Source organism: Pistacia vera, unplaced genomic scaffold, assembly GCF_008641045.1.
Source record: "Pistacia vera cultivar Batoury unplaced genomic scaffold, PisVer_v2 Contig712, whole genome shotgun sequence".
Classification (NCBI taxonomy): domain Eukaryota; kingdom Viridiplantae; phylum Streptophyta; class Magnoliopsida; order Sapindales; family Anacardiaceae; genus Pistacia; species Pistacia vera.
In genome coordinates, this window is record NW_022196571.1 from 392,686 (window position 1) to 418,333 (window position 25,648).

At 30.9% G+C, this 25,648-nt stretch overlaps 3 protein-coding genes and 1 pseudogene across 3 annotated transcripts; all 4 read left to right on the plus strand.

The window, feature by feature from the left end:
* The first annotated feature begins 210 nt into the window (after window positions 1–210).
* LOC116114542 lies at window positions 211–1,713 on the plus strand (annotated as a pseudogene).
* Window positions 1,714–4,808: 3,095 nt separating this feature from the next.
* LOC116114507 (peroxidase A2-like) lies at window positions 4,809–6,231 on the plus strand. The gene is made up of 4 exons (XM_031400652.1): window positions 4,809–5,045; window positions 5,138–5,329; window positions 5,411–5,576; window positions 5,786–6,231. Exons 1-4 carry the CDS (start codon window positions 4,809–4,811, stop codon window positions 6,202–6,204), a joined length of 1,014 nt encoding a protein of 337 aa, XP_031256512.1. The 3' UTR covers window positions 6,205–6,231.
* Window positions 6,232–7,472: 1,241 nt separating this feature from the next.
* LOC116114520 (ORC ubiquitin ligase 1) lies at window positions 7,473–9,801 on the plus strand. Its single transcript, XM_031400666.1, has 2 exons — window positions 7,473–7,680; window positions 7,770–9,801. The coding sequence occupies exon 2, from the start codon at window positions 8,157–8,159 to the stop codon at window positions 9,420–9,422; it is 1,266 nt and encodes a 421-aa protein (XP_031256526.1). The 5' UTR covers window positions 7,473–7,680; window positions 7,770–8,156; the 3' UTR covers window positions 9,423–9,801.
* A 10,148-nt stretch (window positions 9,802–19,949) lies between these two features.
* Window positions 19,950–21,461, plus strand: LOC116114508 (homeobox-leucine zipper protein HAT14-like). The gene is made up of 4 exons (XM_031400653.1): window positions 19,950–20,205; window positions 20,326–20,657; window positions 20,788–20,867; window positions 21,437–21,461. Exons 1-4 carry the CDS (start codon window positions 19,950–19,952, stop codon window positions 21,459–21,461), a joined length of 693 nt encoding a protein of 230 aa, XP_031256513.1.
* Window positions 21,462–25,648: the final 4,187 nt, after the last annotated feature.

Genomic DNA, 25,648 nt, shown 5'->3' on the forward strand with positions numbered 1-25,648 from the left:
AACTTTCATACTATTGCTGACTATAAGCCAATAAAGTTAGAAATATTATTAAATACAAAATCTTCTGTCATATTGCTGAGAAATTTTGCATGCTTACCCTTTAAGTAATATCCTTTTTTACCATAGACAAAGACTTCAATGACATGACATTTTTCTATATATAAAAATTAAATTATTTCATGCTAATGCATTGCATTTAGTTAAGCACAAATTAATTATTCTCTTTTAGTCATCAATGGCTCCAATAAGCTTCTCTTCTTCTTCTTCTTCTTCTTCTATCTTGGCTGCAACAATTTGTTTAGCTTTCCTACTTCATCAAGCTCAAGCAATTGAGTGCAACATTTTACGCTACCACTTGCCCTAATGTGTCCACCATGTTAGCAATGTCATCCAACAAGCTCTGCAATCCGATACTCGAATCGCCGCGAGCCTGATTCGCCTCCATTTCCATGATTGTTTTGTTAATGTAATCTGTTATTATCAAGACAATTTTCTCGTGTAAATTTTTTCTCTTCATAAGTATATTTTACGTTAATTTCTTTTTTTTTTTTTTTCAGGGTTGTGATGCTTCAGTGTTGTTAAATGATAGCAGCAGCTTCAGAGTGAAAAAAATGAGTTCCTAATTTAATTCCGCTAGAGGATTCGATGTTGTTGACAACATCAAAACTGCAGTGGAAAATGCTTGCCCTGGTTTTGTTTCCTGCGCTGACATTCTAGCTCTGGCCGCAGAATCATCTGTTTCTTTGGTACAAATTCGGAAACCAATATATTACAGGATTCTGATAATGTTATATATCAATATTATTAACCACATGTACTACTTATAGTCAGGAGGGCCTTCCTGGAATGTTCTATTAGGTAGGAGAGATAGCTTGACTGCCAATCAAAGTGGAGCCAACACTTCGATTCCCACTCCTTTTGAAAGTCTAAGCAACATTACTTCCAAGTTCTCCGCAGTCGTTCTCACACACACGGATCTCGTCGCGTTATCTGGTACATAGAATAAGGAATTTTTGAAGTTTCAATACTTTCAAATAAACTTAAAAATTGAACTATTATAGTTTAAATAAGTTATTTTCTCCAATAATAACTCCAACCAAACATACTCCTATCAGTATCACATGTTAAACGTTTTCTTATTTATTCAGTACACATGGTTATTATTACATAACGTCTATATTATATATTCCCATACATTTGGACGAGCGCAATGCCGATTCTTCAGCGGCAGCTATACAATTTCAGCGGCACAGGCAACCCAGATCCAACCCTAAACACATCATATTTAGCAACTCTGCAACAAATTTGCCCACAAAATGGGAGTGGAACAGCCTTGACAAATCTTGATCCCGCAACTCCAAATGGTTTCGACAATAATTATTTTACAAATCTGCAGAACAATCAAGGGCTTCTGCAAACAGACCAAGAATTATTTTCTACTTCTGGGGCTGCCACCGTCTCCTTGTGAACAGTTTTGCCCAGCCAAACAGCCTTCTTCAGAGCTTTGCTCAATCAATGATCAATAGGAAATATCAGCCCGTTGACTGGTACATGTGAAATCAGATCGGATTGCAAGAAAGTTAATGGAAGTTAATTAATTATGTGTTTAAATGAGGTTTAATTAATGATTCATTGGGTTTGAAAATTGATCAAATTTGTTTGTTAACCAGTTTGAAGTTCGATAGTCAAATGTATTATTTGATCAGAATTTTCTAAGATCTGAACTTCTTAAATACATAAGTAAAGTTTTATAGATTTTTTATTATTTACAATATTTTGGTATGTCGTACTTTAAGATTTTATTATAATGTTATAGATAATATAATACATACATTTTATGTATAAAAATTCGTATGTATGGATGGCGTATTTTGTTAAAATGCAGTCTCTGGTTTCAATTTTTACATTTTGCTGTATCAGCGATATACACATTAAAATATTAACTCGAGATATTTACACGTCAGAATTACTTTTATATATATATATATATATATATATAGTGATGGGTCCGATGAATGACAAGTGGGGACCACGGTCCCCACTCAATTTTTAAAAAATTTCAGAGTTCATTTTATTTTATATTTATTTAAATTTTCCCCGTATAGAATTTTGAGATTTTGGGAATATAATGGCCCTTACAGTGGATTTTGTTTTTATAAAACCCCATTTTTAATCCTAATATATATATATATTACATATAGTGGATTTTGTTTTTATAAAACCCCATTTTTAATCCTAATATATATATATTACATATGAATAATATTTTACATATATCATTTTTATACAATATTTCTGATATAACATTACGTGGTAAGATATGATTGGATAAAAGTTTAATTTTAACTTTAAATCAGTCAATCATATCTTACCACATAATATTATATGAAAATTATGTATGTGTAGTATTACTCATTATACATTCTTTTGTGATTTTTATTTTTATGTAAAGAGGTCTGTTAGTTTTTAAAAGTTTTATTGAGAGTGAAAATGAAAGGAACGAAAGCTGATGGGTTTGCATGTAACTGAGGGGAGAAATTTGGGCATTTTTACAATAGAAAGTTGATGTGGCGGGGTCATGGTGAGAATAAAAGAATTTTGTGACAGTTTCATAATTCAAAGAAGTTGTTTTATATATAAACTGAGTTCTTTGCCCACAATGAAGAAGAAGAGAGAAAACCTCGTAAAGAAGAAAGGAAGAAGAAGCAAAGGAAAGGGAAAAAGAGAAGAGAGGGAATAACAGGTTTGACCAGTTTTATCCATTTGATTTTTCTGCACTTGAGTTAATGATACTTGAGAACCAAACTGAGACTTATGTTATAGTCATGTGTTCTTGTGATGAATTTATTGAGTTATAAGGAATTTGTGATTTGTCTAAGAATTTAGTTTGGTTTAAAAAAGACATTTTGTATACGTTGGTGTATAAGCTTGTGAAACTTACATTGGTTTTATCAGTTGCGATTGTGACTGTTGAAAAGGTTTTTTCTGCAATGAATCTTGTAAAAAGTTGACGCAATCAAATGGGAGATCAATGGATGAATGATTGTTTGGTCACCGATATTATTGAGAAAGATGTATTTGATACAATTGATGATGAGATAATTATCCAACATTTTCAGAATATGAAATTCGTCAAGAACAATTGTAGAAAATTTATTTTATTTTTATAAAAATTGTTTTATTTTTAAGATATTTATGTGTATCTTGTAACTTTTTGTTGAAGCTCATCGTAATGAAAAAAAGTATGGTTATGATTGGTTTTAATTTTTTTGTTTAGTTTATTTTTTGTCCCCATGGAGTGAAATTCTTGGATTCGCCACTATATATATATTGCATAAAAAGTAAATAAAGCATAATCAACCACCATTAGGTGACCCAGTAGTCAACTAGAATTTTTTGGTGTATTACTCAATATATCATGAGTTCGATCCAATTGGATTACTAATAGGGGTAGTCACTGAAGAGATTTATTCGGTTGTCAATTTTAGAGTACCAATATATTAGTTGAGGTGCACGCAAACTGACCCGAACACCTCAGATCACCAAAATAAATAAATAAATAAATAATTTTAGATGGTCATCTGGCTCTTGTGGTTGCTATGGCGCCTCATATCTTTTGCTGTCCAAGTTGCAAAAGTTTTTTTATTTTTTATTTTTATCATCCATATAAACTTTTTTCATATCATAAAAAATAATAAAAGAAAATTTTAACAGGTTATTTTATATCAATTTAAATTTTTGACACTAACTCGTAACCATCCATTCAATGCAATTAAATTATTTATAAACAAGTTGACATAAAATCACTTAAACTTCTCTTCTATAATGATTGGAATACAATTCATTAATGATTAAGAGAATGATGTCAATATTTGAAGTCATAAATTTAAGTTGATATGACCTGATCCCTTCAAAGATAAAATTAAAACAGCTACAATAAGATTAGATGAGTAAACATAATTAACCTTTGATCTGCATATTAAAGACTATCACGAGGTCTATACCAAAAATTGACTAAAACATAATACGTTAAGCTGTACCGTAAAATTTAGTGACTCCATCCAATAATTGGAATTTCTACTTATATATATGCACATATAAAAAGTAGTTGCATTGGTTAATTGATAATCTCTTATTGAAGTCAAGTGACAGAAATGTTTAATTTGAAAAGTAAATATATAAATCAAATAAGATCAATCTAGGTTGTTTTGTGTTATAGTTCACCTCATAATTTATTTAATCTTTTAATATAAAGTTAATTACAATTTTCCGATTTAAGGTATCACGAAATAATATTCTTCCTTTTAAGTATCTAAAATAATAATTTATCCTCTATTTTCACTTATATTTTAGGATTTTCTTCTTCTAATTAACACAATTTACACTTCGACCGTTAATTTAAACAAGATTAATTAAACTATATATTAAACAATAATAATAATGTTTTCAGGAAACATTCAAATTGGTCTGTTCCTTTCAATTTTACACCCAAAACTAAATAATTGATCCCTGTAAAGATTGAGAAATATTGGAACCCACCGACAAGAAAAACATTAACATCAAATCAACTTTTGTATTATTGCTGACTTTTATGCACTAAAGTTAGAAAAATAATTAAAGCAATACCCTTCTTTCACGTTGCTGAGAAATTTCCATGCTTATTACACTTTAACGAATCTCCTTTTTGACCAAAAACAAAGAATTTAACGACATGGCATTTTTCTTTATATTACACTTGCATTATTTCATGCTAAGTTGAACACAAATTAATTAATCAATTGATTGATTGATTCTCTCACTGATCATAAATGGCTCCAAGAAGCTTCTCTTCTTCTTCTTCTTCTTCTTCTTCTATCTTGGCTGCAACTATTTGTTTAGCTTTCATACTTCATCAAGCTCAAGCTCAATTGAGTGCAACATTTTACGCTACCACTTGCCCTAATGTGTCCACCATTGTTAGCAATGTCATCCAACAAGCTCTGCAATCCGACACTCGAATCGCCGCGAGCCTGATTCGCCTCCATTTCCATGATTGTTTTGTTAATGTAATCTGTTAATTATCGAAGACAATTTTCTTGGGTAAAACTTTTCTCTTCAGAAGTATATTTTAGGACGATTTCAATTTTTTTTTTTTCAGGGTTGTGATGCTTCATTGTTGTTAGATGGTAGCAGCACCATTCAGAGTGAAAAAAATGCAGGCCCTAATGTTAATTCCACCAGAGGATTCGATGTTGTTGACAACATCAAAACTGCAGTGGAAAATGCTTGCGCTGGTGTTGTTTCATGTGCTGACATTCTAGCTCTGGCTGCAGAATCTTCTGTTTCTTTGGTAAATATTCGAAAACCAATATATTACAGGATTCTAATAATATTATCGAATCAATATTATTAACTCTACATGTACTTGCAGTCAGGAGGGCCTTCCTGGAGTGTACTATTAGGGAGGAGAGATAGCTTGACTGCCAATCAAGGTGGAGCCAACACTTCAATTCCCTCTCCTTTTGAAGGTCTAAACAACATTACTTCCAAGTTCTCCGCAGTCGGTCTCAACACAACGGATCTCGTCGCGTTATCTGGTATATAAACTCAAAAATTGAAATACGATTGAATAGCTTAAAAAGATTTCGAAAGTGTTTTAACTATAGTTTTATATAAGTTCTTTTCGCCAATAAATAACATTAACCAAACATATGTTTAGACGTTTTCTTATCTTATTCGTCAACCACATAACATATGTTTTAAAGGTACATATTAATATTTACATAACGTCCATATTATTATACAGCTGCGCATACATTTGGGCGAGCGCAATGCCGAGTGTTCAGCAACAGGCTATACAATTTCAGCGGCACAGGCAACCCAGATCCAACCCTAAACACATCATATTTAGCAACTCTGCAACAAATTTGCCCACAAAATGGGAGTGGAACAACCTTGACAAATCTTGATCCCACAACTCCAGATGCTTTCGACAATAACTATTTTACAAATCTGCAGAACAATCAAGGGCTTCTGCAATCAGACCAAGAATTATTTTCTACTTCTGGGGCTGCCACCGTCTCCATTGTGAACAATTTTGCCAGCAGCCAAACAGCCTTCTTTCAGAGCTTTGCTCAATCAATGATCAATATGGGAAACATCAGCCCGTTGACTGGTAGCAGTGGAGAAATTAGATCGGACTGCAAGAAAGTTAATGGAAGTTAATTAATTAGTGTGTTTGAAAAAAATTTAACCAGTTTGGAAGTTCAATATTAATTAATTACTTTGTATTATTTGATCAGAATTTTATTAAATACATAACAGTTATGTTTTATATACATGCTTTTTATTTTATAATATTTTATTATCAAGTGTATAAGTGATATAATATGTACATTTTACGTATGAAAATTCATACGTATGAACATTGTGTAATTTTACAAATTAAAAAAATTAATTCAAGACATTTTCACATGAGAATTACTAATATATATATATTTCTCCATAAAAAAGTGAATAAAACATAATCTTAGAGGGGCATCTAGCTCTTGTGGTTCCCATGGCACCTCGATCGGAATTTGACAAGTATGGGTGGGTGGGGGTGTTTTTGCTAATTTTTAAATTTTTTTCTGGGGGTATTTAGTGAATTAATAAACTTAAGGGGTCTAAAAAATTAAAAAAATATACTAATATTTCTGGAATAATGTGCCAAACAATATTTGGGGAATAGGATTGAGAATATGGGTAGAAATAATGAACCAAACGCACCCTTAAAGATTTTGTTTATTATATCAAATAGTCCATTAATTTTGATATTAAGAGCAAGGTAGTACAAGAAAAATATATATTTTATAACGATAATTGATGTTCCTCTTGATAGCTTTATGGTTAGAAATGAGTACTAGAGGTATCAAATGAGTCGAATATTAACCTCGTATGAGACATAGAATGGACTCGACAACTCAGACCAATTTCAAAAATTGACGTCCTACTAATCAATAAAAAAAAAAATCATTAAAAAAAAAAAATTGTTTCCTCTAACACTCATTTCTAATATCATACAATCATTTCATTTTCAGTCGACAAACAACATCTAAAAATACTCGACTCGAACCACTCAATTCAAGTCGGATTCATGGGTTACATTGGGTCTTGTATACAAAACTCAACCCGGCCCGAGCACGTGATTACTTTGGGATGAGCCCACCCTATGTAAACCTTTAATGGGCCGATGATAGGAGCCCATGGCCCATAAATGGGCAACAATGTTGATTGTTGTACATGGCAGTTGGAATGACAGAGAATGTAAACGTGGCAGCTGCTAATTTCTCTTAAGAGCCTTCATATTCCACAATCATCAACCATTAATCAGAGCCGTGTGATCATATATCATAATCGAAGGATCACAGTCAACTGCCAGACACACTCCATGACAGCCGTTGGATCAAGGACCTGTAAAATTTATACCACAAGGATGATCCACTGAATCATGCATTTCTCTTTCTCCCCCATCTCTTCTGTCTTGAATTTCATTTCCTTCCACACTCTATCTTCTCTGGACGAGATCGCCAATACAGAGGAAATAATAATAAATAAATAGATAGATAGATACGAATAAATAATTCATGGCGGGTCAATTCGGAGCCGACTCAGCTCAGAATAACTTAGCTACTTTATCGAGATCGTAGCTTTTCAAGCCAGGTGCTTCAATTTCCTTCTTTTGCTTCCTGTTTGACGAAATTTCTTGTAATTTTTGTGTGTAAAGTTTAGATTTTTTTTTTTTGTTTCAGCGAGGAATTTGTTGTTGGAAATTTTTTATGTTAAAGTCATCTTCTTGTTGACATAAAATTAGGGTTTTTGATTTCGGGGTCTTTTAGTTCGTGGTGAAGTTCAGATTTTTGTCATCTGGGTTGTATAATTTTGTTACCAAATTAGGGTGAGAAAGGAAGAGTTTTTTTTTTTTTTTTTTTAGTCTGTGTTTGTTCAGTTTCGTGATAAAAGTGAGGAAATTAGGGTTTTTTGGGGGGGAGACGTTGAATTAGTGATTGAAGAAGTGTTTTTTTGTTTGGGTTTGATCGTTTCTAGGATAAAATGATGATCTTTTTATCTGGATATGTTCAATTTTATGAGGAAATTAGGGTTTTTTAGTTTTTAGAATTGGGTTTGTTGAATTTGTGATGGGTGAGGAGACATCTGAGACAATGAACCTTGATTTGAATCTGGGTCCTGTTCCTGAGACACAATCGGAGTCGATAACAAGTGAGGCTGTGAATTTAGATGATTGGATTGATCCTATTGATAGAATTAGGGAAGCTGTTAGGCTGAGGTCTCGACAGCAGCGGTGGAGATGGAGACAGGTTCAACTCCCTCCAGAAACAGTTACCCTGCCGATGGAACTGAATCAACTGATGGGTAGTTCTGCCAACGGGAGTATATTACAGGCAGGTGAGGGTAGTGTTACTGCCGAGGAAAGAACTAATGAGGTGCCTAAAACATGTGAGAATAATCACGGGTTTTTGGAAGATGGAGTATTGGATAAGAAGGATGATGTTGAGAAGGGCAGTGGAAGTGACGGGAGTTTTTTTGATTGTAATATCTGTTTAGATTTGGCTAGGGACCCTGTGGTCACTTGCTGTGGTCACTTGTTTTGCTGGCAATGCCTTTATCGATGGTTGCATATTCATTCAGATGCAAAGGAATGTCCTGTGTGCAAGGGAGAGGTAACAGATAAGAATGTGACCCCAATATATGGTCGTGGGAACTGTACACGGGAGCCAGAAGAGGATTCAAATCTTAAGATTCCTCATAGGCCACATGCACGCCGGGTTGAGAGTTTGAGACAAAGCATTCAGAGGACTTCTTTCAGTTTACCAATAGAGGAAATGATTCGGCGTCTTGGAAGTAGATTTGATTTGACTGCACCACGGGATGGAAGTAATGCCCGGGAAACGGCTGAAAGGACTAATGCCTTGCTAAATAGGATTTTTACACCTCGAGGAATTCGTGGAGAGCAAAATCCAGTTTCAGCAACTCCAGAGGATGTAGATTCGATGCAGAGTGGCACGATGAATGGTCCTGAGGGGGAAACTCATCGGTTCAGTCCTCTCTTAGTGCGAAGACAAGCACAATCACATAGACCTGTAGCAATCTCTCCTTCTCTTTCATCTGCACTGAATTCAGCAGAAAGGTTAGTTAACGCATATTTCCAAAACCATACTGGCGGAAGAAACCAAGAGCAGCCACCACCTCCAGTTGATGATAGAGATTCCTTTTCAAGCATTGCTGCTGGTATAAACTCTGAGAGTCAAATGGACACTGCTGTGGAAATCGATTCTATAGTGTCCCTTTCAACTTCATCTTCCCGAAGAAGAAGTGATAGTTCAAGAGTTTCTGATGTGGACAGTGTTGATTCTCGTGCGCCTAGAAGAAGAAGATTGAACTAAAAAGAGCATCTAATTTTCTCATATCCTGGAATCACTTGAAAATTTGACATCCCAACAGCAATGTAAGTGCTACTTGCATTTTATGGCTTTAAATCTGCTAGGTCTTCACCTTTATGCTACAATCGTTGAACCTCTTGAGGACAATAATGAATTTTTATGCTTTATTGCTACTCTATATGGTTTGGAATACTATTATCCTTTATTAGAGGTTTGTGCTTTCAAGTAAAACTTGTATTGGAGCAAGTAGCCCAATTATGACTCACCGTTGTACAGCAAGCTTTTATATATTTGAGCATAATCGCTTTTCGTTTAATTTGATCAACCAGAGGCATTTAATTTTGAAATAGATTATGTACATTGCTCGTGTTTTTTTGTTTTATAATATCCAGAAATCCCTCGACCTTACCTGAAAAGTAATTATGTACATTTCATACACTTATGCTTGTCACCAAGTTAAAGATCAAGCATTTGTTTTAGTGTTCGTGGATCCTGTCTGAGCTGATACAATTATCTGTTTCCTGAAACCCTGGTCATATTTTATACGTTTGATCAAATTCTCTGCTAATCCATTTATTTAAAGTAATTCAGCAGGGTCCATGGTGTAATCTTATAATTTTCATTCATCTTGTTGCGTTATTCGTTCGCATATTAAGGCATATCGGTTCATATCATTCAGACTCCTTGATGTTATGTGATGCTGTTGCATAATCTTTCTCAAAATAATTGTAGTGTTCTTGTTATTCATTCTTGAATTAGTTACCTTATTGGCAATGGATTTATGCATATTAAAGCTGTATGTTTTGCACTTTTTACTTGCAAAAACAAAATTACTTGAGAACAAGTTGATTGTTATTACCTTCTCATTCTTTGTAAAATCTTTTGTTCACATTTGGCCTTCATTACTTGGAACTGAATTTTAAGATACCCTTTTAAGTTTACTTAAAAGATTTCTTTTGATTAGTGTTATGTACTTGATCAAAATAAATTCGATGATTATTGATTTAATAATGTCACAAATAAAAAATTATTAAGTTGGAATTGTCAAAATCCAATTCCCATTTTCTGTGAATATTTTGTGTGTTTTTGAAGAACAAAAACAAGATTAATTGAAGCCAATAGCACTTTTTTTTTTTTTTTTCTTTAGAATTGCTCTAAAAACTATGCTTAGAAACCCTATGCTAGCAAAAATTTAAAAAAAATTAATAATAATAAAATAAAGTGTTGAGTTGGGTAGAAAATTTAATAAGATTAGGTTTGATTGAACATAATTATTTAAAATTCAATATGATTTGACTGTTTAAAAAAAAAAAAAAAAATCCTATGAAATTGATCTAACGGACTTTACCTATAAAGAAGAACAATTATTGCACCCTTGATAGTTCAATGTATAGATAGTGTTGGGATGTTTGATTAAAGTTTACAGTCTCATAGGTTCGGATCTCCTTGTTCTAAGATTTAAGCGGATGATCATAACAGTGGGATGTTATTCTAGTTACCTACAGAGATTAGTCAAGATGTAAGCTGGTTCGACATCTTGTTTTTAAAAAAAATATATATTTTTTAAGGTGATATTTTAATTTACATAAAATTCACATTTATAATATGGAATTTTTTAATAAATTGTTACTTAATAATATGGATTATACATTGTTTAAAAAAAAAAAAAAAAAATTAGCATCCACCGTGATTGTCAACAAATTTTGTTAAATTAACAATTTCGATTGCTTTTATATTTTCTCAAATTAAAAAATTTCCACAAATGGTGCCTTCATGCTTCTCAATCAAAAGTCAATATTACTTATTCTTATTATGACATTCACTTCTTTAGGCCTTAATTAATTAATTAGTCCAGGGGTTAAACATTGATAACAATAGGCCAAACTTACCTAAAAAGTATGCAACTAGAGTATCAATGCTTTTAGAAATCAATCAATGGGGATAAAATTGATAAAAACAAAAATAATTTTTTAGATTTAAAAAAAAAATTACATTTAAAAATCAAATCCTTTGTAATGACAATCTTACCCTAAGTGGACTTTCAATGGGGTTTTCAAGTCTTAAACAATTAAGTCGTGGATATCAAGTAAATATCCATTATAACATTGATTAATTAGTAATGATCTAAAAAAATTGTCAAATATTTCATTCTTTGTCTATTCCCCAATTAAATGCAATATATATTATATAAAATAAAAATATTTTTTAAGTTTTTGAAATAACATATATCACTTATCGTTCAATTTTAGGTATTAAAATAAACATAAGAAAATCCAAGAATGTTCATTTACTCAATACTTAACAAGTTGGTGATGGTTGAACAGGATAAGAATTTTGTTAATTAAAAAACTTTAGTTATATATAAAATGTGATTGGGTCAATGTATGTAGTCGTAGAGAGCTAGTGTTGCACTCAATATAAAGAAGAATTAAATAATTAAAAAGCAAATAAAATGGGAATTAATTTAGGGTGAAGTGTCCCATCCTTTCCCAACAAGATTCAGCATCCCAGGATGATTTATGATTATGACAAGGAAACAAAAGCATGACAAACTTTTCATCATTTTGCTTCTCAATAAGACCCTTCTATTCTAGTCTAGGTTTCTTTTTTTTTTTTTTTTTTTTATTTTCATTAATTCACCACCAAAGTTGTTCATTTCTTCATCAATTCTTCTTTTTGCCTTTTAAACCTCTCTTCACTTTACTTTTAAAGATATGCAATCATCTAAATTAATCTCTTATTTATGACTCATTCTTTTTTTTTTGTTACTTTCTCGACAATAACATCGTTAGATCAATAATCACTGGTAAATATGATCGATAATTAATTCATTAGAGGTTAATCAAACGATCAAAGCTATGGTTTGTTCTAACAAGGTCTTAGATTTGTTAGTCTCGATAACGTTATTAGATCAATAATCATAATTCAATATGATCAACACTTAATTTGTAAGAGGTAAGCCTGATCTGGGTTTTACAAACCCGGGCTTTTTCCCAGGCCCAGACTTTCATTTAAAAAAAAAAAAGTCATGTCTAGGGTTTTTACATCCCTAGGATTTGTTACAATGACTTTATATCAATAATCACCATTAAATATGACCAATAATCAATTGATAAAGGGTTAGTCGAATTATAAAACTGAGGGTTTGTTCCCAGAAGTTCTTGGGGTTGAATTCCCTCACACGTATCTACATGACAAAAAGTGGTAGGGTCTAATGGAGGCTCGAACTCAAGTTCATGAAAGAAATTCGGTGGAATTTTGAAATGTCAAAAGATAAACAGCCATAAACTTTAATTATTATTATTTTTAATCTTTCTAAAATTCATATATATTAGTCAAATTTCAAATAAGGTTAATAATCTTATTATAAGCACAACCACTAATAATTTGACTCCAACAACATTTATAATTACCCAACTAATTAGTTCAATTATTTGATAAGAAATGGTAAGCATGATTTGAATAATGGCCTTGTTATAATGAACAATAAATGATTGTGCTATATGTATATAATGACAATATGTATATTTTTTATCATCATTAATTATTTCAAATTTTAATTATTCACTGCCATTAAACTCGTATCATTGATTTCTTTGCTTTGTACCACCAACAAAATTAAAGCTATGCCACTCAATTTTCATTCTTTTGGAAGCTTTTTTCACTCATTATTTGTTATTTATGATCTTTAAATTGTTGTGCTTTTAGAAAATTACATATATTATAAGCAAAATAATTAAAATAATACAGTATGACCTCTTTATAGGAATAATCTTCATGAAGTCATAAAAAATTTTAATCCCAACTTGAGTCAGTTATAAATTAGAATAAACTTCACATTGTAATAAATTATAACTTTTCTAGATCTCGTCTTAAGGAACTTGTCTCTACATAGTAATAATTATATGTATATTATAAAAAAAAATATAATATGTTACATTAAATGTTTAAGATGAAATAAAATATTTAAACATGTTTGGTGCTATGTCTATCTCTTTTATCCATGTCTATACCTTGATTTTGACATACTCTATTAATGAATTATTAATATAATACATATTTTATCTCTATACAACTAGCACTAAGGATAATAATTTTTGTAACTACGCCTCAATCAAGTTATAATTCATTTTTTGTAAGTTGTGTTAAAGGCTAGACGCCCCAAAGGTGTGATATGATAATAAAAAATTCTTTTAAGTTTTTAAAATAACAAAAATTAGATCCTTCCCATTAATAAACAGTATGTTAAAATAACACTGTTATAAGTTAATAAATATTATCAAATTACCTCTGTACTGTTTATTTTAAAACCTGAAACTTATAACAGGAGGTTCTATTATTTATGAACTCTTATAAATTTGGTGGATAAAATTGAGGACATGAGAAAGAAAGAATGACAGAAACCCACCCCCACAAACACATGCAGAGACAGACAAGGCTGACAAACATTTTATGATTACTAGTATGACTATTGACTGCCTTCTTATTAACAAGGGTTTTCCATTTTTATGTCTAAAATCTTCTCCAAATCTCTCTTTTTAACCTCTACCTACCTTCCAATAATTCAAATGTTTTTCAGGGTTAACTCAACCCCTCTATATTTGATTCAATAACTGAAATAATTGAAAATCTTCTTGCCGTTATTAAATTATTAGTGAATAGTTTATAACTGTAATATTATGCTTACTCACCATCTTACTATCTTGTGTAATTATAACACATAGTACAGATACTATGCATATAGTACCCGTACTATGCCGTTATATTTATCAAGATAGTAAGATGGTTAATAAGATTGTGAGTAAGCGTAATTTTATTGTTAATCAAACATCAAGGTGATCACTGCCATAAACTGTGTTTTTCCTTTTTTTTAATTTTAAATTATTGACACACGGCTACCGCACTAGAGAATAAGAGTTTAGGTCTCTTCAGCTTAACATAGGTGCTTATGTAAATAATTTTATATTTTGTATATTTTATTTATTATTATGACAATTTCATCTGTTATAAGATATCGATAAGTTTTTAACTATTTTTAAAAAATATTAAATAATTCATAAGAAATCGTTAAACGTCAAATGTCCATGAGATTATTAAGGGGAAAAATAAATCAACTTTACAATTATTAGTATATAATTATTAAACATTAATACAAAGAAAAACTCTAACAAGATCCAAAGTTCAAATGATTGCTGTTGAATAAATTGTCTCCTTGGGACACTGCATAATGGGGGCCCATTAATATAAAATAACTTGAGCCCACACATCTCTTCATCTCCATGATGATCATCATTGAAGTTCTTCTACTTATTTAGTATATTATAAAATTTATTTAACGCGTGCTTTCAGATATATATTAAAATCAATTTGATTATTTAATTAGATTTTATTCATACAAATAAAATACATTTTAGTATATTAGTGGGATCTATTTTTCATCTGTTAATGATCTTGACGTATATTAATCTGCATATGTAACTCAACATTTTTTTTTTCTCTTTTCTCTATTTTTTTCTCTTTTTTTTTTTTTAATTTTCTTTCTGGTGTAATTAAGCTTTTTGTTGATTGTTAATTTTTTTTTTACTTTTCATAATAATTTGAATTTTTTAATTCGTAAGTGGGCACCCTTAAAACCCTAAATTATAAATCGCTAGACTTGTGACCTGATAGCAAGACTTCAGTCATCTGAATAGATTATCCAGATGACTTGTGTTCGAGTCCCGCAAAATGGCCACCTAGTCACCAACCACATTTTTTACTTGTCTACCCAATTAGACTTATAGGATATTCAATAGACCTGATAATCAGTTGAAGTATAAGTAAGCTAACCCGAACATCCCAGTTATTAAAAAAATAAAACCCTAGATTATATATACAGTAGATATTAGGAAAGAGAAGGCATATTGCATACCAATAATTATTTAGTTGAAATAATTGACCCTTTCAGTATATTTCAATTTGGATCATCAATCATTTTCTGTCAATTTCATTTGGATATTACAATCTTTGATTTCATTTTCAGGGAATCCTATAACAGTTTAGAGAACCAGGGAGGATAATGTAAATTGCTAAAATTGTTGTATTTTTTAGAGGTTATTTGGATCATATATATTTTATTATAGGTAATTTATATTAACAGTATAAAAATCACTTTGAAGATTATGGGAATGTTTAAAAAATGTGTTTGGCTGTTCGATAAATTGGTGATAATGTGTTTGGTTCAAAGGATAAATAAGTGAGTATGTTTATAGATTCTAAATTACTCCCTTTTTAAATATTAATAGAATACATTTTTTATTATTATTTTTTGAATAATTTTTTTTAACCCCCTACTTTTTAGATTTAGAAAAAACACTCTAACAACTAAAACGTTTCAAACTGAACAAAAACACTCCTACCCACCCCAAGCCATTGCAACAATTAGCTACCACCGTCGGCGGCCGCTAATAGTGCCACAGATCTGGCTGTGATGCTGGCAGTGCCATAGATCTGGCCATGGCTATTACACAGCCAAATGTGGTCGTGGCCAGGTCTTTGGCTGGAAAACGCCAGCTTTTTCACGGCCACAGAATTGGTTGTGAAATGTTGGCCATTTCACCCATATCTGTGGTCATTTCACTGCCACATATTTGGTCGTGAAACACCTAATCTGGCCGTTTCCATGATCCATGGTCGAAAAAGGCCTCACCGACACCGGCCATTCTATGCCATTATGCAACTTTTGGTAGCCTCCGACGATGGTCCACATGGCTGGCGATGTGGCTAGTTTTGGGTACAATGACATTTTTGTAAATAATGTAATAACAAGGGCAAGTCATCCAAAAAATTTAAAAAAATGAGACAAAATGATCTATTGAGTAAATTGGATGTTTTGTAAATCTTAACAAATATAAAGCTAATTTGGACTAAATGCTCAACTGTTTAGTGGCAATATGGGAAACAAAATATATTATCTTGGGTATATTTTAATAAAAGCAGCCACCCCCCCCCCCCCCCCCCCCCCCCTCTCTTCCTAAGGTATTAAGATTCCCGACAATTTACCCTCCAAATGTCACTGTTTGTCATAAAATATTTTGGGAATAATTTTTTACAAACCAACCAAACATCATTATCTGCTCAATTTAAAAAATATTATCCTAGTTATCTAATATAAACCTGATCCAAACGGTCCCTTAAATATACCTATTAAGATTATTAAAAAACTAAAAATTTTGATTATTTAAATACATTATATTTACAAAAAGAGGGACGGATTCAGAAATTAAATTTAAAAGGGACAAGTTCAAAATAAAATAAATAAACGGGCTCAAAATTATAAACATAAATGCTAATACTGTTCAACCATTAGATAAAAAAAAAGGGAGGGGGGTCAAGAGCCCCCACTGATTCGTATAGCTGTGATCAAATTTTTGTTTTCAGTAATATTAACATTTATTACTAGGGTACACATTAAGGTAACTCAGTAAATAATTATAAATACTTGGTTAAATGGTTAATTAGGATGATTGGTAATTTTGTTCTACCTCAGTAAATAAAATTGTAAGGAATTGTAGAAATTAAAGAGGTGCTCAACAACTATAATAATTGCATATGATAAAGCTACAAATTAGGTTGCGACATTAACTTCTCATATTTATGATATTGGCATAAATTTGAAATTCAAATATGACATTTACTTGGTTTCATAAAGTAAAACTTCTCTAAAATTGTATAGTACGAGGAAGTTATAACTTAATTAATATATAGTTACAAAAATTATTGTTTTGACTTAGTTATCCTCAATGAAAGTAGTATAAAAGTAAAATAGACACGAAAATACAAAAAGTTTCGGACCAAAAAACTCTAAACATTCTTAAGAATTTAAAAATATGGTAGTTTCAATAAGAAGGTGATGATGCTGATTAATTATTACGTACCCACAAGTTTTAAGATGTGGTAACAATTCTAAAATATAAATCATTGTCCCAAATAATTTTTGAAAAATTATAACTTATTACAATATAGAATTTATTCTTATTTATAAATTATAATCGGACCAAGTTGAAACCATAATTTTTCTATGATTACTTAAAAACTATTTAAATACAGAGTATCACTCTAGGGAGACCTTACTATATATGCATATTTATAGTTTTGCATAAGATATTATTTGACTAAAAAATAAATTAGTAAATGTATAATAAATAAAGTTGAATAAGATAATAATATAAGAGTATGTTTTCAAATTATAAAAGAGTGAGGATACTGTAATTTAATTTTTACCAACATAAAAATAACCATTAATTCGATTTTTTTATGTCAGGATATTATAATTTAGTTTAATTTACAAGTATGAATATTTTTATAAAATATAATTTTAAAAATAATTATGTTTATATATGTAACTTAAAAAATATATAATTTTTTTTAACAATAATAATAATTAAAAGAAGGGAATGTTGAGAAAGGAGTACTAGTTGGTGTGGCAATTATATGAGTGAAGGGTAAAATGGTCCCACCAAATAATAATTGAGTCAGATAAAATTATATAATTAATTTCTTTTCTTTCTCTCTCTCTCAAGCCTATCATTAAAGCCTGCATGACTTCAATAATTGCAATGATCCCAAAAGCATGACATTTCTGACCTCTTCACATCCTCTTGATGTCTATTTTTATTACCTTCTTCTAAACCCACCCTCCATGCCCCCAGTGGGACCGCTACCACCACCATCACCACCGCCTCCACCACCGTAGCTTCCACCACGTTGAATTTTACCCTTCCCAAAATTTAAATACAAGTATCCATTATCATTCGTACGATAAGACAGGTTCATGACATATATTATAGTTAAAAAAAAATTACCCTTCCCCAAGTTTGACGTAAAAAAAACAAAAAACTCTCAGATTTCAAAAATAGCAAAAATATCGTTAGTGAATCGTCAGTAAACCATTAATGAATGGACTCATCGGATACTTTGGGTTTTAATTTAATTTTATTATTTTATCATATAGTTTTATATATAAATTAATTAATCTAATTTCTTTAGGCTAAGTGGTTAAAAGACACAAAAGAACATTGTACTTTAAATTAATTAATACAAAGACCTTTTCTTGGAATAGTAAACGATGGTCTCTATCTCTGTCTGCCTAAGTTGAATAGTTTGTAGTCAAATCTCAATTCTTAATCTTACTATTTCTCTGTTCACACATCACGCTTAGTTTATAAATTTAATTTAATTTAATTTCACTATTTCTGAATAATCCCAACTTGAGCTATACTCCAATGTTTTTTTTTCTGTAATTAGGGTGTTCGGACTAACTTGCATGCACATCAACTAATTCTCAAAGTCTATTGAACACCCTACAAACCTCAAAAAATCAGGTAAGCCATAATGTTATTATGATAAGTAACCCCAAGATTTGAATCTAAGAATTCAAGGAAATGAGCAAATCTCCTTAGCCGCTAAGCCAACCCCTTGAGATCATAACCCAAAGTTTTAAGTTTATAACAAGTTTTCACCTAACGTATTATGAACTAACAATACGCTTCTCAGGTATATGAAATGATAATTTATCTCTTAACCACCTCTAGACGGCCAAGTGGTTGGACAATGACTATTGAGTATATTACTTAAAAGGTTTTAAGTTTGAGTCACCTCAGTTACTAATAGAGATGGCCTGGAGGGTGTACCGATCTTTAACTTCAGAGCCCTTAGGGATAAGTCAAGGTGCATGTAAACTGACTCGAACACCTGATCACAAAAAAAAAAAATAATAATAAGAAAAACTTATCCCTTATGGAAATTTTTATACTGTTCCATTAGTGTTTTCACATCCGACTAAAAAATTTAATATTTAATCCATTAAATTAAACACTTAAACCCTTACGACATACTGATGGTTGGGGATAAATTGTAATTTATGATATTTAAGGAGGAAATTATTATTTACTGATATTTCAGGGGAATTTGTAATAAACCCTAAATAGAAATTATGAAATGATCCTGGACCGTATAATAAATGATCATCATTATTTTATCATGATGATGATTATGATATGGCCCTTGTTTGGTAAGCATAATAATTTATCAACACAGCCAAAGTAATAATTACATAATTAATAAAAATAAAAATAACTCATTTTGCTCTCTTGTCCAACCAATCAAATCCCAATTTAATTATTATTATTATCATTATTATTCCCACAACAAATAATTAAATTTGAACATCTTTGACTTCCGAATTACCCCCAAGAAAATTATTGAAGAAAATATTTTCTGTTTGCCTAGAAAATCTTTATCACGCTCTCTCTCTCTCTCTCTTTCTCTCTCTCTCTCTCTCGTGTATGAACCAGTTTATATTTATATACATTCACGTGCGTTCCTTTGTCAACCTTGATTTGTCGGTCAATCTTTACTCACACAAAGCAAATAAATTATAGCCCCCAGTTAGGGTTCTTCCTCCTGAGCTTTTTTCTGTATTCAAAGAATTGTTGAATATTAGAGGTGTGAAGTAGGTCGAATCGGTTTATTTTTTTATTATCTTTAAACATGGAGCTCGCTTTGAGTTTAGGCGATGCTTCAAAGCAGTTTTCATCGTTTCTGGACAAGTCTGGAGCGAAAATTTCAAGTAAAGATCTAGGGTTTTGCATGGGCTTAAAGATCAAAGGAGATCATGAAGATGAAGATCATCATGATCATGATCTTCCTCTTCAGCTTGATCTTCTTCCTTTCTCTCCGGTTCCTCGTACTCATCATCATAATCAGCCTCCTTCGCAGCTTCGCTTTCCATGGCAGACTGAAAACGGTAAGTAATATTTTCCATAACACTCACTTGCATGCTTTTGTTTGGTTGCCGAGAAAACGGAAGAAAATGATAGAAAATTAAACGGTTTAATATTAAAGATCTGATTTTTGATGGTGTCAGAACCCGGTTCGACAGATGGGATGGGAAGAGGGTTGGATGTGAACCGGTTTCCGGTGGCGGAGGGGGAAGCAGAGGAGGGAACGACGGCGCTGTCATCTCCAAATAGTACGGTGTCGTCTTTTCAGATGGAGTTTTGTATAGGAAACAGCAGAAACAACAAGAGGGATTTGGAGATTATTGAAACTCACCATCAACACAACAGCAGCGAGAGAGCGAGTTCAAGAGTGAGTGACGATGAAGAGAACGGGTTAACTCGGAAGAAACTCAGACTCTCTAAAGAACAATCAGCTTTTCTCGAAGAAAGCTTCAAAGAACACAACACTCTTAATCCTGTAATAATAATAAAGCTTCTTCTGTTTTCTGTTTTCTGCTTTCTGCTTTCTGCTTTCTGCTTTCAGTTTTTTGTTTTTTGTTTTTTTAATTTTATTTATTGAAACATTTTTTTGGTCAAAATATTTGCAGAAGCAAAAGCTTGCTTTAGCAAAACAGTTGAATCTTCGTCCTCGCCAAGTAGAAGTTTGGTTTCAGAACAGAAGGGCAAGGTACTTTCATTAATTAAATTTTAATGTTTATTTCTATTTTTGTATTTATTTACTATACAAAATAACATTTTCTTTCACTATAATAAATCTTATTTTCTATAATTTATATGTTTTAATTTGTTTTTTAAAATCCATTGAAAAATACTCAATCTCGTGCTGTTAACATTTTATGAATATGTCTTGAGTAAAGTTTCGAGCAATATTTTTTAGCATAAACCTGCCATCAGAAATCCCACAGTAGTTCTACGGCGAAAGAAAATTTTCAGCCAAAATCTTAATACAAGAATAAGTAATATGTTAACTACCTCTTAATGGTTAAATGGTTCGACGGAGACTCTTGAGTGTATTATTCAAGAGATTTTGAGTTCGAGTCTTTCCTTGGGTGTTAATAAGAGTAGCTACTGAAGCTCTTACTCGACCCATAATTCCAGAGTTTCAGGAGATTAGTTGAGGTGCGTGTAAGCTGGACCAGACACGCGGTCCATAAAAAAAAAAAAAAGAGTGATGATGTTTTAAATTATTTAAAAATGGGTGCATTAAATCATTTAAATTAAATAAATTTTTGGCAGGACAAGCTTGAGCAGACAGAGGTAGATTGTGAGTATTTAAAGATGATTGTGAAACACTGACAAAGAGAACAGGAGATTACAAAAAGAGCTTCAAAGAATTAAGAGGCTTTAAAATCTCTGCACCTTTTTACATGCAACTTCCGGCCACTACCTCACAATGGTGCCTTCTTGTGAGCGTGGTAGCCACCGCTGCCGGCCACCACCACCACCACCACTGCCACTGCCACTGCGGCCAGTTCGGCGGGCCAATACAAGGACAACATGTGGCCTTACAATTGGGTAAAACCCCCACTGTATTGGAAAAAAACCCCATTTTCTCAGCTCAAGCTCAAGCTCAATTCAAGCACATCATCAGGCTGCATTAAATAATGTTTTAAAATAGGAAATAATTTTAATATAATTAAGGCTAAACAAATATATATTTTATATGTACCCTTTTTCCATTTTGTAAATTTTTGGCTTTGAAGATTTTCTATATTTTTTAATTTTTTTGTTACTTTTGTTTTTTTTTTTTTTTTTTTTTTTTTTTGGTGATGGGGAAAGGGGAGGTTGTAAGAATTTAATTTATATAAATATTTTGTTGACTCATAATTAGAAAGTGGAAGACAATTTTATTTAGTTATTATTATTATTTTTTATTTTAGTTTGACAATGAAATTTGTGTCTAATTAATACTTAGCTATCAAAATCAACCCTTGGGTGACCGAGTAGTTCGATAGGTACTCTTGGTTGTATTACTAAAAAGGTTCTAAGTTCGAGTCTCTCCTCAGTTACTGATAGGGGTGGCTACTGGAGCTTTTACCCCGGCTGGTAGTTCTAAAGTTCCGGAAAATTAATTGATAGGGGTGTGCATAAGTTGACCCAGACACCCTTGATATTTAAAAAAAAAAAAACCTAGCTATTAATTTCTACTTCACTTTATCAATATTCTGTTGAATTTAGACCATATATTATTTCAATAAGGAAAAAAGAAAAATAATTTTGTGTTCTTTGAATCTTGATTTATATATATACCTATACAAATGCAAAAATTTCAGTACTTTTTTTGTTGGAAAAATATTTGTAATCTTAATAAGCCAAAAAGAATTAGAGCAAAATTAGCAGTTTTAATAGATTTAAGAAAATTAATTTAATTAGGGTAAAAAAATTATAAATACACAATTAATTCTTAAAGAATAGTAAAAAAAAAAAAAAATAGTTAAAGTGAAAAAAAATCTAAAATGATTGTAGTCAATTCTATCAATAAAAATCAATATTAAAATTATCTTTCGTTGCGAATATAAAAACAAAAAAAAATCCTGAAATCTAGTGTAAAAGTTTTATTTAAAAGATAAATCTATCCGTAAAATTCAATAATTTACTAATTACATCCTTTATAAAATAAAAACTAATATATTACTAATAAATAACACTAGACTATATTATACTATATAAAACTCGGTAGTTTGGTGTTTAACTATACAGTTTAACAGTCCAATTAAAACATACTAGATGGTGCTAGTGCATTCTAGCTATTTTTTTTGTCCTTGTTATTTTTCATTAAGGTTCTTAAATAAAACTTTTACATTTAACAACCATTAGAGCAAATGGATATCTAAGTTTATATGATTTTTTAAGTTTGAGTTCTCACGACTGTTGAAAGAAATGGCCACTACAGTTTATACTCAACTAGTATTTCTAGGGTTTCGGGAGAATAATTAAGATGCACGCAAACTAATTCAAATACCTTCGATCATAAAAATAATAATAATAATAATAAATAAAAATCTTTGACATTTTGAAAATTAAAACTAACAAGGATGATTATATATGGGAATATCTAATATTAATATATAAAGATGACGAGTGTCAATAATTTTTGATATAGTCAAAATTTCTTCAATGCTAAATCACCATCTCCCAATAATGACCAAAATTTTAAAATTAAAATTAACAAGGATGGTTAGATACGGGAACATCTAATATTAATATATAAAGAGGACGAGTGTCAATAATTTTCGATATGGTCGAAATTTCTTTAATGCTAAATCACCATCTCCAAATCGTGACCAAAATTTATTTGTCTCATTATAGAAATCAATTAAAGTGATAATTAATTGATTAATGATAATTAAGTGGTGAAAATTGACAAGAGGATTAGTTTGATTCAACAAAGGAATGATAATTATTGGGTTATTTATTATTCATATCTTCATAGCTAAAACGATTGTTCAACTACCAATTTTTAAACTCATCCCATCATTTGTGTTGTCGTTTTATGTATGTATCCAAATGAAATCCTTTCCAAAACGACATCAAATAAAACAATATCAGAATGTTGGATTAAATTATTTCATCTATTTACAATCATTGAAATTTGAACAAGTTAATTATAATTTGTAGTCTAAGATATTCAAAAAAATAATAATTTATCTATTATTATTACTCTTTTGTTAAGTTTTCGTCCCCAACTAACATATTTGAACATTTGATTAGTTAAATTAAACAAAAAAACTTTATCATAATGTTGATAATAAGAAAAACACGATTAAAAAAAAAAAACCTATTGTCCCTTCAAATTTTATTAGCAAATGAGTGATTAAGCTAATCTATAAGTATACACGTTTCTGATAAAGAAAATTCTGCATAAAGTTCAAAAATAAATTTATGATGATAAAAATTATTCTTTTTGTTACTATAAAACATGTTGAGTTCATACTGATGTTTGTGCAATTGAAACCCGAGTTTGTATATATGTTTTAATTTTTAATTTTTAATTTTTATAAAAATGGAAGATTTGTTTGTTAGAATTAATTTTTGAACGTTAAACTAAATTAGAAAGTTACGAATCATTGAAGGAAAATAAACTAATTTTTAGGGTTGTTTGGTTATGCTTCAAGTTGAGTTTTTAAAAGAAAAGTTTATCGAAGTAATTCTCATGAAAATTGAGTTTTTATAATGAAAAATTTGTAAATTATTTAGTCGGAAGGATGTCAAAGAGTTTCCTAATTTTAAGTTACTAAAAATAAAAAGTATTTACTATTTAATATAAAAGAAACTATAATGTTCAAAAGGTATACGGTCAAGAGCTTCTTCCGTGATTGCAATAACCACACCTAAGGTTTCAGAAATTGAAACTTAGATACTGAGTTTGGGTGTACTAAATAAGAACCACTCTTTAATGTTTTGATTATTAGTTAGATACCACCCCTAAAACTAATGCCGTTACAAATTCCGTGATTGACAAAGGATAAATTTGTCTTCTTACTCATTTTCCATTTAAAAACAAAATAAATAAATAAAAATGAGAAGAAAAATGTTAAACCACCTTCCCCACCAATACAAGCAAACTACCGTACAACCCTTAATCAAAAGCCGAGGCAACAACTCAACACAAAATCAATAGAGCACCCAACAAATCAAAGCAACAAGACCTACCTCATCGGCATCACAACCCCGCACCAAAGCCACCTCTACCACCATCCCCACCATGTCAAAATCATCACCCACAACCACCACAAAACACCACCATCACTTTTTTTTTTTAATAACTGAGGTATCCGGGTCAACTTACGTGCACTTCGACTAATTCCCATAGGAGACTATCCCACAGCAATCCACCGTCATAGCCCTTCAGGTAAATCATGGGCAAAGATACTACATTTGTGCTCAACAGAGAATCAAACCTAGGATTGTGAGTTATATCTATTTCCAACCCCCTTGGTTCACCCTTGTCGTTAGGCTACCCATAGGTGAGTTAAATAAATCATTACACTTCTAAAACCACATAAAAAAATTCTTGAACATAGATTCTAATTTTAAAAATTTTGACTATATTTTTAATTCTAATTATCACATATAACAAGATCTTTTTTACCATGGTTGTCAAATCGTGTATTGTATCGTGTATCAACAACCTAATTTTTTGAATAATGTATCGCGTATTGTATCGTATCGCAGGATATGCCTTTTTTAAAAAAAATTAATAAAATAATAAATAAAATAACAAAATTTTTCTAAAAATTAATATCATTCCCATGATTAATTAACAAATTTTGTGGTATTATTGACTTTAAATTATGGTATTACATAATCAAAATTAAGAATTTATATCATTTCTTCTTAACCATTCATATCATTTTCAAGATTAATGTCAATATCTATAACTCTACTTGTGTTATTATTATTATTATTATTATGCAAAATAGGCAACACATCTTCCTTTTCACTTTC